Genomic DNA, 17,285 nt, shown 5'->3' with positions numbered 1-17,285 from the left:
ACTCACCAAAATGAGATGAAGAACATTTTCTTAATACACTTTGTTATGCTAAGTGACCTCTCGAACATTTATTGTCTTTTTTGGATTAATGCCAGCCTTGCTGGGGTGAGATGACATCTCATTGTAGTTTTGATTTGCATTTCTCTAATGGCTAATGATTGTAAGCATTTCCTCACGTACCTGTTAGCAGCCTAAATGCGTTCTTTGGTGAAGTACCTGTTCATATCCTTTGTCCATTTTTTTATTGGGTTATTTGTCTTTTTGTGGTTGAAGTTTTGCAGTATCTTGTAGATTTTAGAGATTAGACCCTGATTGGATATGTTGTAGCCCAAAATTTTTTCCCAGTCTGTAGCTTGTCTTTTTACTCTTTTGGTGAAGTCTTTTGATGAGTGTAAGGGTTTGATTTTTAGGAGCTCCCAGTTATCTAGTTTCTCTTCTGGTGTTTGTACACTGTTAGTAATGTTTTGTATTCTGCTTATGCCATGTATTAGGGCTCCTAGCCTTTTCCCTATTTTTTCTTCCATGATCTTAATCATTTTAGATTTTATATTTAGGTCTTCGATCCATTTTGAGTTAGTTTTCGTGCATGGTGTGAGGTATGGGTCTCGCTTCATTTTTTTGCAGGTGGATATCCAGTTACGCCAGCACCATCTGTTAAAGAGACTGCCTTTTCCAGGCTAACAGGTTCTAGGCCTTTGTCAAATATCAGCTGCTCATTGGTGGTTGAATTTACGTCTGGCTTCTCAATTCTGCTCCACTGGTCTATGTATCTGTTTTACCAGTACCAGGCTGTTTTGACTACTGTGGTGGTATAACAGGTTCTAAAAATCAGGTAGAGTGAGGCCTCCCACTTTGTTTGAAGCAGAATCTTTGATGTGATGAAAAAAATGCAAAATTGTTCACTATAGATGATCTGGTAAGTGAGGTAAGCACCATGCTTACCTTGACTATTGGACAATCCGCCCCTGGCTGGACCCCACAAGCCGGCCCCAGGTGATGGTCAAGTGAAAGCTCATTTGCTCAAGAAGAAGGTGAAGAAGCAGAAAGAACAGTGTGCATTTTGCACTTCTTCCAAATAGAGGGAAACGAAAGGGCAGATGGAAGGTGTGGGGAGAGTGAGGAAGGTATGGTCTTCTGCTCCCCAGGGGCTCATCTTCAAGACACCAAACGACAACTGCACTTAACTGCAATTCATGTGAAAAGATGATAAGAAGAAAAGGATGTAGGTGCTTGGTACCACCTGACACCCACAAAAGCAGGACCTGGGGGGGCGGGGCTGGACATGTGCGTTCAAAACACAGTCCCAAGCTGATAATGAGCCCGGGAGTGGCACAAATAGTTAAGCACTCGGCTACTAAGCAAAAGGTTGGAGGTTTGAGTCTACCCAGAGGTGCCTCAGAAGAAAGGCCTGGCAATCTGCTTCCAAAAGGTCACAGCCATTGAAAACCCTAAGGAACACAATTCTATTATGCAACATATGGGTCACCAGGAATCAGAGTCCACTCGCCGGCTGATGGCACTCTTGCACCCGTGTGGAGACCCTCTGACTGCAGTCCCCTGGAGGTCAGGTGCCGATGGCAGTGGTGGGTTTGCAGGAATGAAGGATGGGGAAGCACTTGGCACACGGAGTCAGGCGTGAACTGGCTTCTGCTACCTGAACAGCATTCTCTGCTTTCGTTTTGTCTTTTTAACGGCTCTTCTTATTAAGTTCGGATGTCCTCCACGCTCTAATAACCTCCCTCGCTGAAGCAGTACAATTATTCAGAAAATCGGCTGCAGCACACATTTACGATGTAAAACTTCTTCAGCTGGAGCAATGCAATTATTCAGAAAATTGGGTAAAGCACAATTGTAGGGGAAAAAAAGCCATTTCACTGGGTGACAGAAAGGTGTTCTTTTCAGAGATGGCACAAATGCATCCATCACCAGCCTGTCCCCTTCTCCCTCGTCCAAAGCAGAACAACGGGAGAGAGAACCCAGGCTATGGGGTAGCATGCCTCAGAGCCTTCTGGAATTTTCTGTTTGTTCTGGCTGAAGGGCGCTCTTGATCAAAACAGAGTTCGTTCAAGGAGCGGCTCAGACCACGGACACCTTGATTTTCTGCACATTGGAGGACAGTGGGGTTATAGCTCAACTCACCCAGCCAAAAAAGTCCTGCCCACCTTGGATTGACAAACTCAGACTGCCAGGGGCGGTAAACACAGTATGCGCCAGCTTATAGCAAGCAAGGAACCCATGGGCTTGTGTTTACTTGCTATTCTGTAGTGCACACCTTTGACGGTGAAACCCAGGTGAAATCGTGCACCACAGGTTAGTAAGTAAGCACAATTAAGCCCGTGCCTGCCTTGCTCGCTGGTGACCCGTCCCTGCAGACTGCCAAAGGCTGCGGCATTCCGGCCAAGCAGTCAGTGGAAGAGGGAGACCTTTAACTTGACTCTTGGCAATGATTAGCCTGATAATGGGGCGTAGCTAAATGGTTAACAGGTAAAACATGCCTAGGCGCAAAAGCTGAGTTCGCTTTCCTGGGGAGTGGAAAGTCTTGGGCTCCACTGCCAACTCTGAGCAACTGTTGTGTGGCAGGAATGTTCACCTGGGCTAACTCCATCCTGGGTGGCCCTGGGACGGGGGTTGGTAGCCTCATTACTGTCATTGCCACGGTGAGAAACTGGGGGCTCGGAAGGGTTACTTTCTCGTCCAATATCACACAGGAAGCACATGGCAAAGCTGGGCCTGGATTCCAGGACTCTGGATCCCAAGGCCAGAGTTCTTCTCATCACATCCAAAGCTGCCCTAAAGGAGCCCTGGTGGTGCAATGGTTAAGCACCTGGCTGCTAACGGAAAGGTTGGCAGTTTGAACCTACTCATCAGCTCCACGGGACGAAGACCTGGTGATCTACTCAGGTAAAGACTGCAGCCTAGAAAACCCTATGGGGCAGTTCTGCTCTGTCACATGGGGTCACTATGAGTCGAAGGCACCTAACAACAACAAAGCTACCCCGGGGTGAGCAGGGGTTAATAGTATGGAGCGAGGGGGACAGGGAAGTAGAGATGGATAGATGAGGGCGTGTTATGGGTTGCCCCCCAACCCCAGCTGTGACCTTGTTTGGAAATAGGGTCTTTGAAGATGTTACCAGTTAAGTTCACATGAGGTCAGACTGGAGCAGGGTGGTCCTAATCCTACATGACAGGTGTCCTTATAAAGGAGGAGAGACACAGAGACAGAGGGGGACAGCCATGTAACGACAGGCAGAGACGGCAGTGATCCAGCCACAGGGAACACATGGACCACCAGAAGCTACAAGAGACAAGAGAGGGTCCTCCCCTAGAGCCTTCAGAGGGAGCGCAGCCCTGCTGACACCTTGACTTCAGACCTCCGGCCTCCAGCACGCCAGAGGACATGTTTCTGTTGTCTTAAGCCCCCCAGTCTGTGGTACTTTGTTAGGACCGCCCCAAGGCAGTGCCACAGGTGGAAGGAAACCAAGAGAAGGGAGGCACCACACACCCACAGACTCACACGCACTGTTACACACGCACACACAACAGTGATACAGGTGGAAAAAAGGGAGAGAGAGAAACCCAGAGGGGGAGACAGCACACACCCAGAGACTCACATGCACTGTTACACACACACAGGCATACACACACACACACACACACACACACACACACACAGACTTACAGGGCCGTACAGGGGAGAGATGCAAACAGAGAGGGGTGGACAGAAGGATTTATTATTCATTGCCACTGAGTCAATTCGGACTCACAGTGACCCTACAGGACAGAGCAAAACTGCTCCAAAGGGTTTCCTAGGCTGTAATCTTTACGGGAGCAGATCACCGGGTCTTTTCTCCCAAGGAGCCTCTGGTGAGTTTGAACTGCTGACCTTTTGGTTAGCAGCTGGGTGCTTAACCGTTGTACCACTAGGGCTCCTTATCTTATATATACACACATACACATATATACACATATACGTGTACATATACAGAGACATATATTTATACACACTTCCACTATCCTGCTCTCTGGAGCCCTGGAGGAGCAGCGGTTAAGCGTTTGGCTGCTCACCAAAAGGTCAGCAGTTTGAATCCACCATCAGCTCCTCAGAAACCCTACGGAGCAGTTCTACTCTGTCCTACGGGGCCGCTAAGAGTTGGAATCGACTTGATGGCAATGGGTTTATTCTGTTTTCTTTAGTAATTTTTAACAAAGACAGAAAAATGACAATTTGTAGTTTATTTTTTAAAGAAATTATACTTTTACGAGTACTTCTGTGTAGTGTACACTTTGCTTTATTCATTTATTTTTATTGCGGTGAGTATATCTACAAAAATAACAAAATTTGCCGTTTCGGCATTTTTTACGTGCACAATTCAGTGACATCCAGTGCTTTGATCATGTTGTGCAAACATCACTACTACTTGTTTGCAAATCTTCCATCATCTTTAGCGGAAGCTCAGTGACCCCCAAGCAACGACTCCCCCTTCCCCAACCTCCCAGCTCTGGGAACCACTGGTAGACGTGGGTCTCTATACATTTGCCTGTTATAGATATTTTATGTAAGTGGGCTCATGCAATATTTGCCCTTTGGTGACTGGCTTATTTCACTCAGCATAATGTTTTCAAGGTTCATCCATGTTATTTTTTAACTTTGGGTGGTTGAGCCTGAAGTACTGAAGTCTGCAGTACCTTCTGGGAGACCAGGAAGTGACTAGAAATACCACAAATTTGGAAGAAACACCCTGTCTTAGTCATCCAGTGCTGCTATAGCGGAAATACCACAAATGGATGGCTTTAACAAAGAGAAATGTATTCTCTCACAGTCTAGGAGGCTACAAGTCCAAATTTAGGGTGTCAGCTCTAGGGGAAGGCTTTTTCTCTCTGTCAGCTCTGGGGGAAGGTCCTTGTCATCAATCTACCCCTGGTGGAGGAGCTTCTCGGCACGGGGACCCTGGGTCCAAAGGATGCGCTATTACCTGCCTCTTGTTTCTTGATGGTATGAGTTCCCCATGTCTCTCTGCTCACTTTTCTCTTTTATATCTCAAAAGAGATTGGTTTAAGATGCAACCTAATCTTGTACATTGAGTTCTGCCTCATTAACATAACTGCCTCAAATCCTGCCTCATTAACATCATGGAGGCAGGATTTATATCACATAGGAAGATCACATCAGATGACCAAATGGTGGACAATCACACAATACTGGGAATCATGGCCTAGCCAGGTTGACACACATTTCTGGGGGACACAATTCAATCCATAATACTCTCTGTCCACATAGCCCACATGGGGAGCAGTGCTCTGGGGAGTAGGTGCAGGGCTGGGCAGAATGAGGGTGCCAGAAAGTGGAGAGCAGAGAGAATCATAGCCTCAGCCTTTTAACGTCCCTGCCAGAGACCCAGCAGCCCCACTCCTAAACATTTACTTGAGAAATGAAAACAAAAGACTCACACGTAAAGGTCCATAGGAGCCTCGTTCATAAAAGCCAAACACTGGGAACAGCCCAGTCCATCTCCCAAACGTGCACCAGCTGGGGAACGGATAAGTGAACCGTGGAGTATCTGCTCAGTGAGATACAGCTGTCGGTGCGCTTTGTTGCTGTCAGGTCAGCCCCGACTCACAGTGCCCCATACGCCACAGGACAAAACGCTGCCCGGTTCTGTGCCATCCTCGTGATGGGGTGTGGGTCAGACTGTTCGGATCCACAGGGTTCTCCCTGGCTGATTTTCAGAAGCAGACCACCAGGCCTTTCTTCCTAGTCCCTCTTAGTCTGGAGGCTCCGCTGACACCTGTTCAGCAGCTCGGCAACACACAAGCCCCCGCTGACAGATGGTGGTGGCTGCACATGAGGTGCACTGGCTAGGAATTGAACCCATGTTTCCCTCATGGGAGGCGAGAATTCTCCCACTGAACCACCACTGACCCCATTCAATGGACTACGACTGAGCAATAAAAACGGATGAACCACTGAGACACACGTAAGAGAGATAAATCCCGAAATTGCTATGTTGAGGGAGAGCAGACACAAAAGCAACACACAATTCCATTTATATGAAGTTCTAGAACACGTGAAATGAATCCCTGGTGACGGAACTCCCAGGAGCGGTTACCTCCGTAAGGGCGGAATTCACCGGAAGGAGCACCAGGGAACTTTCTGGGGCAACGGATGTGTTCTTGATTGGGGTGTCAGTCACATGGGTGTGTACATTTGTCAAACTCATCAAACCATAAACTTACAACCTCTGCATTTCATTATATGTAAATTATACCTTGAAAAAGAAGGCTACTGGAGAAGAGAATTTCAAATTCTCATGGAATCCAGACTTTCTGGAACCATAGAGCCTGGATGAACTCCCAAAACTACTGCCCTCAAATAGTCTTTAAACCTTAAACCAAAAATATCCCCTGAAGTCTTGTTAAAACCAAATAGTAAAAAAAGTCTGGCTTAACTAGTAAAAAAGTTCTGCCTTGAGCATTGTGCTCTTTAAGAACTATCTATATGGTATCAAAGTGATAACAGCAACTAGAAAGATTAGATAGGAACTGTCAGGGATTGAACTGTGTTCCCCCAAAATATCTGCCCACTTGGCTAGGTCATGATTCCCAGTATTGTGTGATTGTCCACCATTTTGTCATCTGATGTGATTTTCCTATGTGTTGTAAATCCTATCTCTATGACGTTAATGAGATGGGATTAATGGCAGTTATGTAGACTCAATCTACAAAATAAATCTACAACTAAAGCCAATCTCTTCTGAGATATAAAAGAGAGAAGCGAGCAGAGGGATGGGGGACCTTTATACCGTCAAGAAAGTAGAGCCAGGAGAAGAGCGTGTCCTTTGGACCTGGAGTCCCTGTGCTGAGAAGCTTCTAGTCCAGGGGAAGACTGATGACAAGGACCTTCCTCCAAACCCAACAGAGAAAGGAAGCCTTCCCTCGAGCTGATGCCCTGACTTTGGACTTCTAGTCCACTAGACTGAGAGAGAATAAACTCCTGTTTATTGAAACCATCCACTTGTGGTATTTCTGTCACAGCAGTGCTAGATGACTAAGAATTCTTAAGGGGCAATGGGTTTATGTTAGTGGGGAAGGAAGAACTCAGAAAGGGAGAGTGAGAATGCTTGCATGACTTGAAGAATGTAATCAATGTTGCCCAATTGTACACGTAGAAATTTGAACTGGTGTATGCTTGTGCTGTGTACATTCTCAACAACAACAAAATAAAATAAATTATTCTAAAAAATGCTTGAAGAAAAAAAAAAAAAGAAGCCTATTGGGGAAAAATATCTGTCAGAGCCTCCTCTGGATGACACCTGTGCTGCCAGGTGGGACGTTCGACACCACCCTGCACCCTGGCAGATGAGTGCATTCAGAGAGCTTACCTCCAGCACCCCAGCATCCTTGGATGGCTGTGCTTCCCTCCTTCTCCTCTTCCTTGACGGGGAGCCCGTTCCCGAGGGGGTCTGCACACCACACTCCAGATTCTTGAGCAGACTCTGAGTGTCGTCTCTCTAAAATCAAAAGGGGTGGGGCACAGCACTGAAGTCAGTCAGTCTGGTACCCTCCGGTGACATAGCCCTCAGCTCTCTGCCTCTGTCCCCTCTGCTCATGTCTGAGCCTTTGCAGGTGTGGCCCTGTGTCTGCAATGCCCTCTTTCCACGCCCACCTGGAGCTGCTACACAACCTTCAAGACTGTTCAGGCATCCCCCTCCCAAGAAGCCTGCCCCGAAGCCCCCAAGACAGGAGCTGCCCCATCTCAGTGCACCCTCAGGACTTGGAGGAAAGAGTCTGAGCAAAGCTCATTCCACTTTTCTCTTGGCTCTGTGGCCCGTGTGAGACTGTGAGCTCCGGCAGGGTGATGGCTTAGCATAGGAAATGGCACACAAGTACTGAGTCTCCTCTCATCCACCATAATTTCACTGGATTACTCTTAAGGAAAGGAGTCCCTAGATGGCACAAATGGCTAAACACTTGGCCATTAACCAAGACGTTGGTAGTGCAATCCACCTGGAGATGCCTTGGAAGAATGGCCTGGCAATAAGATCCAAAAAATCAGCCATTGAAAACCCAATGGAGCACAGTTCTACTTTGCAACACGTGGGGTTGCCGCCATAAATCAGGACTGATTCAACAGCAGCTGGTACGTATATATGTATGCGTTCTTAAGGCAGTACCTTGTTGTTAGTTGCTGTTGTTAGCGCAAATGGTTAACGCACTTGGCTGCTAACTGAAAGACTGGAAGTTTGAGTCCACCCGGTGGTGCCTCCAAAGAAAAGCCTGGCAATCTACTGTCAAAAAAAATCAGCCACTAAACACCTGTGGAGCAGAGTCCTACTCTGACACACTTGGGATTGCCATGAGTCACAACTGACTTGATGGCAAAAACAAAACAAAAAACTATTAAATTATACAGTGGTTTCTGTTGTGAAGTACTTAAACTCTTATGCCTGAGACCTTCATCAAGTCCCTCTTTGACCACTAGCTGTTTACAGATATAATCTTTGATACGGGAGAAATACCACCAGTTTGCCACTGAATTAGTCAGTAATTATTACTGAGCATCTCCTGTACGCCAAGGAGCCCCGGTGGTTCAATGGTTAAGCACTCCACTGTTACCCAAAAGGTTGGTGGTTCGAATCCATGAGTCACTCTATGGGGGAAAAACCTGGAGATCTTCTCCTATAAAGATTACAGCCTAGGAAACCCTGCAGTGCAGTGCTGCTCTGTCCTCTAGGGTCAGTATGAGTCGAAACCAACTCAATGGCACCCAACAACAACAACGAATGTGCCAAGTCTTGTTCTAGGCACTGGGAATAAAGTAATGACCAAAATATACAAAGTCCCTGCCCTCACGGAGCTTACGTTCTAGTGACAGAAGACCCACTGCTGTTGAGTAGAATCCAACTCGGAGACGAGAAATGTAAACAAACAAATACATGGCATGTCAGGGGTGAGGAGTGTCATAGAAAAATAACAGAGGATGGGGATGGAGAGGGATGGGAGGCGAAGGCCTCTTGGATAAGGCAGATTTGGGAAGAAACTTGAAAAAGGAAGGGAGCAAGCCATTGAGATACTTCAGGGAAGAGCATTCCTGGGAGAGGGAATGGCAAGTGCAAAGGCCTTGAGGCAGGTGCGTATTCAGCACGTGCAGGAGGCCCCTGTGGGGGTTGTCAGGCACAGAGGGGTAGACGATGGGGCTGGAGCGATGGCAGGGACTAGATCATGTAGGGCTTCCTAGGCCATGAGAAGACCTTGGATCTGACTCTGAGTTCGAGGGGAAGCCTGCAGAATATCGTGAGCAGAGAAGCGGCACGATCTGACCAGTCAGATGTGCCCTGTGAGGGCACCACGTGGAGTGCTGGCTGGAGAACACAGTCAGAGGCAGAGCAGCTGGCTCCTTAGGGAGAAAGTGGGTGCAGAGCAGGGTGTGCGCCGGGGTGGAAACAAAGAGCCAGGCTCTGCATATGTTTTGACGACAGAACCAACAGGATGTCTTCCTATCAGATGAGATGCCAAGGGAGTGGGAGAGAAAGCGAGGAGTCAGGGATGAGTCCAAGGTTTGGGTCTGAATGGCCAGACAATGGTGGCACCAGTGATCTTATGTATTCTCCACCTTTAAAGGCAAAACAACAGAGACAGTACAAAGATCAGTGGCTGCCAGGGGCTCAGGGGACGTGGGAAGGGATGACTAGGTGGAGTACTGTGCACTTTTAGGGCAGTGAAACTATTCTGCATGGTACTGTCATGGACACATGATAATGATTTGTCAAAACTCATGGGACTATACAACACAAGAGTGAACCCTAATGTAAACCACAGACTTTATGTAGTAACAGTATATCAATAGTGGTTCATCAGTTGTAACACATGAACCCAGGAGTGCAGGGTGTTGATAATAAAGAAACCCCGGACAGGGGGCCGAGGGGGCATATGGGGACCCTCTGTACTGTCTGTTCAATTTTTCTGTGACCCTAAAACTGCTTTAAAGCATAAAGTCTAAGTTTTAGGTATCTCTATGAGCATTTGCCTGCTCAAACTCACCAGCTACTCCATAGGAGAAAGATGTGGCAGTCTGCTTCCCTCAAGATTACAGCCTTGGAAACCCCATGAGGCAGTTCTCTTCTGTCCTACAGGGTTGCTATGAGTCAGAATCGACTTAATGGCACACAACAACAACATGTTTAGACGTGCCACTAACTGAAAGGTTGGAGGTTTGAGTCCACCCAGAGGCACCTCAGAAGAAATGTCCGGTGATTTCTTTCTGAAAAAATCATTCATTAAAACCTTATGGAGCACAGTTCTACTGTGACACACATGAAATCAACTCAAAGGCACCTGGTGATGTTTCAATAGTCTATGTTTAAAGTCACTGAAGCTCTAAGAGCCTCAGTTTCTCCACCTGTAAAATGGGATTGCTAATACTGCCACTAATATAAGTTGGAAGGACGGGTTTAAGAAGCTCTATGCCAATAAGCGTGTTCCCTACTGTGTTTCCTGCCAACAAAACTCTTTGACGGAGCTCTGATCTTAACCCCACAGAGCAGCTGAACAATGGGTGTGAACTTCCCATCAATTTGAGAAGAAGTCTGTGCCCAGTTGAACAAAGGACTTGCTGGGGGAAATCAGAAGACCTGTCCTCATCCTTGAGGTTCTTATAAGGCACACATGTACTTTCTGATCCTGATTCATCCTTTCTATTGAACCTCCCTGCTCTGCCTCTGACTCTACCCTCCATCCAGGATTCCCAGGTACCAAAGACAGAAGAATCCATTGCCATCAAGTCAATTTCAACTCAGAGTGACCCTACAGGACAGAGGAGAACTCCCCCATGGGGTTTCCAAGGCTGTAATCTTTACAGAAGCAGTCTGCCACATCTTTCTCCTGTGGAAGGGCTGGTGGGTTCAAACTGTCGACCTTTCAGTTAGCAACCAAGCAATGTAAACACTGCACCACCAGGGCTCCTCAGAGACAGAAGTTTAGTAAATGTTCACTGCATAATTAAAAGTAAACTTCTACTCCCGGGTGTGTACATACGGGTGCCTCACACATCCCCACATGTTTCCCTGTGCCCCGCAAGTCCCTGGCCCAGTGCAGGTGTCCAGAAATGCAGGACAGTGAAGCAGAAAGGCCACTGATTGAATCATGCCAAGCTGAGTCTGGTTGGGGCCCACTGTGTGCTCACGCAGTGGGATTCAGAGGGGAGGGAGGGCAGGGGGCTTTGTGAGGTGTGGGGGACACCAAGACACTCCTTTATTCATCCAACATTTACGGAGTGATGATGCCGCCTTTCAGACATACAAATTCTCAAAAGAGCTGTATCCATCCCTTTCTCAGAAAGCTACTGTAGGATGCGCTTCATCTGTGTGAGGAAGTTGGCCAAGAAAGACAAGTGCACGGATCCCTGAAACAGAGGCTCCAGCCCAGGAGAGAAGTGAGGAAGTTCCATCATTATGGTCCTGAGAGATCTCAACGGTGACAGCTAAAACCTAGAGTAGCTCTTCTCTAACTTTTAAGATCACAGAACTTACCAGGAGGACTTGCCAAAAAGCCCAGCTTCTCCAGAGTCTGATTCAGCAAGGCTAGGGTAGAGTGCAAGAATTTGCATTTCTAACAAGTTTATGGTGATGCTAACGCTGCCGGTCAGGGCACACTTTGAGTATCTGTGGTCTGGACAGGTGGGAAGGTCTGAGGAGAGATTTTTTTTCAAGATGATAAGATTGATCATATATCAAATATTGAGATGTACTGAAAGGTAATGTACATAAACGGGGGAGAGATGGTGGTAAATGAATGATAGCGGATGCTGTCGAGTCACCTCTGACTCACGGCAACCCAAGGTGTGGCAGAGGAGAACTGTACTCCACAGGGTTTTCAATGGCTGATTTTTCAGAAGTAGATTGCCAGGCCTTTTTTCTGAGGTGCCCCTGAATCTCCAACCTTTCAGTTAGCAGCAGAGCATGTGAGCCATTTGCACCACCCAGGGACTCCAAATGAATGGTAAGTACATAGAATCTAAGTAAAAAACCAAAACCAAACCAAACCAAAAAAAAAAAAACAATAAAAAAAAAAAACCCAAAACTGGGCAACTTCACTTTGGGACAAAAGAAATGTTGAGTAAGAAAGGAAAATAACTGTAACCATAATTAGCATTTGACTAGCAGTGAACAAAGTTTACAGAATTGTAATAATGGAAACAGTGACTGCTGATTGAACCAAAATTATCCTCTAGCCACATAGGGAGGGGAGGGGAGTGGCGGAGGGGTGGGCACATGTATGAAGGAGGGGGGGGGAAAGAGGGAGAAATTCTCCCCTTCCACAGTGGGACATCAAAAAGTATTGCCTAAAGCCAAAAATGCAAAAAAAAAAAAAAAAAAAAGGCAGCAATGTAAGCAAGTTATTTAGAAATATGAGTAAATCCTGGTGGCTCAATGGTTAAGCACTCATCTGATAACCTAAAGGTCTGTGATTTTTGAACCCACTGGCGGCTTCAAGGGAGAAAGACCTGTCAATCTGCTCCTGGAAAGATTAAACTTACTGCCTTCAAGTTAATTCCCACTCATTGCGACCTTATAGGACAGAGTAGAACTGCCCCACAGGGTTTCCAAGGAGCAGCTGGTGAATGCCAACTGCCAACCTTTTGGTTAGCAGCCATAGCTCTTAACCACTGAGCCACCAATCCCGTAAAGCCTACAGCCTAGGAAACTCTATGATAGGGCAGTTCTACTCTGTCACATAGGGTCCCTAGGAGTCAGAAACATTAGCTGAAAGAGCTGAACAAGGGAGTGGCTTCCAGGGGTGAGGAACGGGTAGCGGTGTTGCTGTTCGTTTGCGTGTTTTGTGTTTTTTATTTTAGCAAACCTTGTAAACGGATACTTTAAATGATGTCTGATGCAAAGAAACATTTTTAAATGATGAGCTAAATAAGTAAAATCATAATAAAACATAAATGACGAAAGGGAGATGTTGCAAGATAAAATGATGAGTCTGTAACTTGGACCAGGGGAAGAGAGGGAAGAATGCTCTGGAAGCAAGGAGGAGGAAGTGTCTGATGGAGCCTAGAGGGTCAGAGAAGGCTCCCCCAGGGGTTCTTCTCTCTGGGTCTGAGAAAAGGAGCAGCCAAAGAGGCAGAGACAGGTCACCACGGCAGAGAACGTACGTGTGTGCCGACGCACAGAGGCGTCTGGGGAACCGGATCTCCTGTGTGGCTGGAGAGCAAAATGCAGCACAGGCACGTGCATAACTGTGCGTCGGGTGGGATGCCCCCCAGCAAGGTAAGCCACATTAGGCACCATGCTAATTTGGAATTTGGACTTGGTCCTTTGTAGGCAACCAGGAGTCTCCGGAGGTTTTTCATCAGGAGAGTCATATTGTCAGATGTGCATTTTAGAAACAGGAGGTAAGGAGAAAGGAGGCCCATCAGAAAGGAGGCAGCCGCAAAGGTCACGTTCAAGCCATCAGAAAATCCTGTCGGCCCTGCCCTAGAGCCAGTGCCCCCTCCAAGATGACCACTCTGGTCTGAGTCACCGTCATCCCCACCTGGACTAGTACAGCTCATCACTGAGCAGCTTCAAGAGCCCAGACAACTTGATTAACCCCGCTGAGCCTTGGCTTACTCAGCTGCGAAATGGGAGCGCTAACCCCCCACCTTTGAATTATGGCCTTGGCAGAGAATATTGAGTATACCATGAACTGCCAGAAGAACAAACAAATCTTTCCTGGAGGAAGTACAGCCAGAATGCTCCTCAGAAGCCAGGATGGTGAGACTACGTCTCACATACTTTGGACACGTTGTCAGGAGGGACCAGTCCCTGGAGAAGGACATCATGCTTGGTAAAGTAGAGCGTCAGTGATAAAGAGGAAGACCTTCAATAAGATGGACTAACACAGTGAATGTGACAACGAGCTTGAGAATAGCAATGATTGTGAGGATGGCACAGGACCAGGCAGTGTTTTGTTCTGTTGTACAAGGGGTCGCTATGAGTTGGAAGCAACTCTACGGCCCCTAACAACAACCCCCACCTCACCAGGTAACAAACGTTTAAAGCCCTGGCTTTGGGGTTCAGGCAGACCGGGGCTCAAATCTCAGCCTCACCATTTATGGATGAAAAATAACCTCTAGGCTTGGAGTGAGGATAAAAAAATAAATGTCCACTTTGATCACCCCTTTGCAGCAAAACACTCCCCCAGAGGTTCCCTGCAGGCTGAAAGAGGCTGTGCACACACCTGTTACCTGCCACATGGGCCAGGGTTCTGGGGGAGAAGACCACACCAGCTTCTCTCAGATTCTCCCAGGTAGACCTTACAAAGTCAACAATGCAAGCACCTACAAGAATGATCCTACCACGATTTATCAAAGAACACTGTTAGTGCAGTGGTTAAGTGCTCAGCTGGAACCCACCAGCTGCTGCACAGCAGAAAGATGCGGCAGTCCGCTCCCGTAAAGATCACAGCCTTGGAAACCCTATGGGGCAGTTCTACTCTCTCCTACAGGTTTGCTATGAGTCGGAATTGACTCAACGGCAGTGGGTTTGGATAAGGATTTATCCAACGCCTGCCATATTCCAGACATTGCCATGAAAATCCAATTTCCTGACAACAATCGCAGGTGAAGGATCCATTCATCTCCTCCAGGCAGCCATCCCCCTGCCCCCGCCCTCCATCCGCATCAGAACCCCGCCACACTGAACAGAGTGGTTAGGGGCTTGGGCTTTGGGGTTAGATACACAGCTGCCATTTGGGCAAGTTACTTAACCTCTCTGTGCCTCAGTCTCCTCATCTGTAAAATGGGGACGTGGGTGGAGCTGGCTCAGTAAGGTGCTATGCAGACTTAAGTGAGATAACTCCTGTAGAGTGTCTAGCCCTGTGCCCAGCAGAGTTAGTGCTCAATAAAACGCTAGCTAGCATTGTTATTCCCCATCACAAAACTAACCAGGCTATGTTACCATCAAATGGTTACTTGTAACTTGAGGCTGTGAACCTCAAGCGGTGGAGGACAGGGTCTCTCCTGGACATCCCTGTGTAGTCTAAGCCTCAGTAGAAGGAGCTCAGCAACGTTTTACTGCGGAGGATGAATGAATGAATGTAGGAATGAATAAATGCATGCATGAATGAATGCAGAAAAGGAAGCTGGGGATCAGAAAGGCTAGGGAGCCCACACAGCAAGGAAGCAGCAGGAGCAAGAACTGACAACCGGGGGTGAAATCCAAAGCCCCCTCGCTGAGCTGGGCCCCTCTGACAGCACAGAGCCCAAACCCACTGGAAATGCTACAGGTAAGGAGACCGAGGCCCAGAAGGTTTAGCAGCTTGTCCAGGAGCCCTGGTGGTGCAGTGGTTAAATGCTGGGCTGCTATCCGAAAGGCAGGCCGTTGGTACCCCAGCTGCTCCACCAGAGAAAAGACCTGGCAATCTGCTCCCATAAAAATTACAGCCCAGGAAACTCTATGGGGCATTTTACTCTGTCCCGCAGGGTGGCTTTGAGCCGGAATCACTCAACAGCAACGGGTTACCGGGCTAAAATCACACAGCAGAGTCGGATGGAGCCGCCACTTCCGGGGGACAGCAGGTCAATGTTCTCTTGTCGCTCGGCCTCCTCCCTCTGAAGTCAAAGGGAGCCCGGAGCCCGCGATCTCGCTGCGAGTGGCTGCAGAGCCCGCTCTCGTACCCCGGGGCCCGGAGGCCCGCGCCGGCCGCCCCTCCCCGGCTGCCCCGGGCGGACCCACCTGGCGCCTGGGCTGCAGGCGGCCGGCGCGGCAGCCGAGCCAGAGGGCGCAGCAGAGGCCGAGCGCCGCGCCCAGCAGGACCGCGGGGGCCAGCAGCGCGGGCGCGGGGCGCACGGCCTCGCTGCCCACCAGCAGCCGCGCGGCGTCCCCGCAGGCCACCGCGCCGCGGGTCATCCGGGCTCAGGCCGCCGGCCACCCGCCCGCCGCCGCCGCCGCCGCGCCCAGCACGCCAGGCCAGCGCTGCGGGGCGCGGGGCCCGCGGGCCAGAGACATGGCTGCCTGCGCGGCGCCTCCCTTCGCTTGCTCCCCTTTCCAGGGCCGCCGGCCGAGCGAGCCCGAGGGAGGAGCCTGGGCCGCAGCCCCAGCTTCAGCCACCCTTCCCTCCTCTGCCTCGCACTGGGCATGCCCGGCGACAGAGGCCTGCCAGGAGCACCGTTTGGGAAGATTCTGGCTTTACAAACAAAATCTTAAAAAGCAAAGATGTCACTTTGAGGACTAAGATGTGCATGGTATTCTCAGTCGTCTCAAATGCATGTCAAAACTGGATAGTGAATAAGGAAGACAAAAATCTGATGTGGTGTCGGCGAAGAATATTGAATGTATCTACTGGGAACTGCCAGAAGCACAAACAGATCTGTCTGGGAAGAAGTACAGCCAGAATACTCCTTAGAAGAGAGGATGGCGAGACTTCAGCTCGCTTACTGTGGACACATCAGAAGGGACCGGTCCCTGGAGAAGGACATCATGCTTGGAAAACCAGAGGGTCAGCAAAAAAATGGGAGACCCTCCATGAGATGGATTGACACAGTGGCTGCAACAATGGGCTTAAACATAGCAACAATTGTGAGGATGGCACAGGACTGGGCAGTGTTTCATTCTGTTATGCACAAGGTCACTATGAATCAGAGTTGACTGGATGGCACCTAACAACAACAATTATCCTTACAAAATAGTACAAGTTTCTGGCTTCAAAAGGAGAAATAGACACCCAATAGTGTGGCTGTTTATATTTATTGAGCACCTAGGATATGCCAATCATTTTGCCTGGTGATCTCACCAAGGCCGTGACAGCTCTCTGTGATGGGTCAGTGGGTGCTATTATTAGCCCATCCTCCTGAGGGGTAAGTTCATGGTCAGCAAGGTTATGTGATCAACTGCAGGCTGTCCTTGGGCCGCCTTAGCCTCGGCCACTCGTTAGCGTGAAGACCCCTGTTTTCATCCTGTTTTCCCTCGTGGGTGCCTGATGCTTTTCTGGGAGGCATTGTGTACAGAGACTGTTACCTCCAGCCCCCTCTAGGAAGGAGATGCTGTGTCTTTCACTCATTGCCTCCTCATTCATTCATCAGCATTTTCCGAGAACCTGCTGGGAGTGAGGCCAGCGATGAAGCAAACAAGAAATGAGCCAGACAAGGTCCCAGGTGTTGAGGTCTCACACCCTGCGGGGACATAAACAACTAGATGACTTCAGCCCCCTGTTCCTCCTTTAAGCAAACATTTACTGAGCAGCCGCCGCGTCTCTTTTTTCCAGTTACTGTTGAGTTGATTCTGACTCCTGACAACCCATGTGTG

The 17,285-nt window shown here is 48.5% G+C and overlaps 2 protein-coding genes across 6 annotated transcripts in view; one reads left to right on the top strand and one right to left on the bottom strand.

Moving 5' to 3' along the window:
• Positions 1-15,905, bottom strand: part of EVC (EvC ciliary complex subunit 1) — a 122,621-nt gene extending 106,716 nt beyond the window's left edge. For all 5 annotated transcript variants that reach the window (XM_049886525.1, XM_049886526.1, XM_049886524.1 and 2 more), the window contains exons 1-2: positions 15,717-15,905; positions 7,380-7,508 (exon numbers count right to left, since the gene is read on the bottom strand). In XM_049886525.1, the coding sequence (XP_049742482.1) occupies positions 7,380-7,508; positions 15,717-15,890 (303 nt within the window). In that variant the 5' untranslated portion in view covers positions 15,891-15,905. The remainder of the gene's footprint in view (positions 1-7,379; positions 7,509-15,716) is intronic.
• Positions 15,906-15,940: 35 nt separating this feature from the next.
• The window catches only part of EVC2 (EvC ciliary complex subunit 2), a 198,472-nt gene continuing 197,127 nt past the window's right edge, over positions 15,941-17,285 (top strand). Inside the window, exon 1 of the mRNA XM_049886523.1 lies at positions 15,941-16,837. The gene's annotated coding sequence lies outside the window, so the exon portion shown is untranslated. The remainder of the gene's footprint in view (positions 16,838-17,285) is intronic.

Source organism: Elephas maximus, chromosome 5 (genome assembly GCF_024166365.1).
Source record: "Elephas maximus indicus isolate mEleMax1 chromosome 5, mEleMax1 primary haplotype, whole genome shotgun sequence".
NCBI lineage: Eukaryota > Metazoa > Chordata > Mammalia > Proboscidea > Elephantidae > Elephas > Elephas maximus.
The sequence above is the reverse complement of the archived record's forward strand: the minus strand, read 5'-3'. Positions and strand labels throughout refer to the sequence as shown.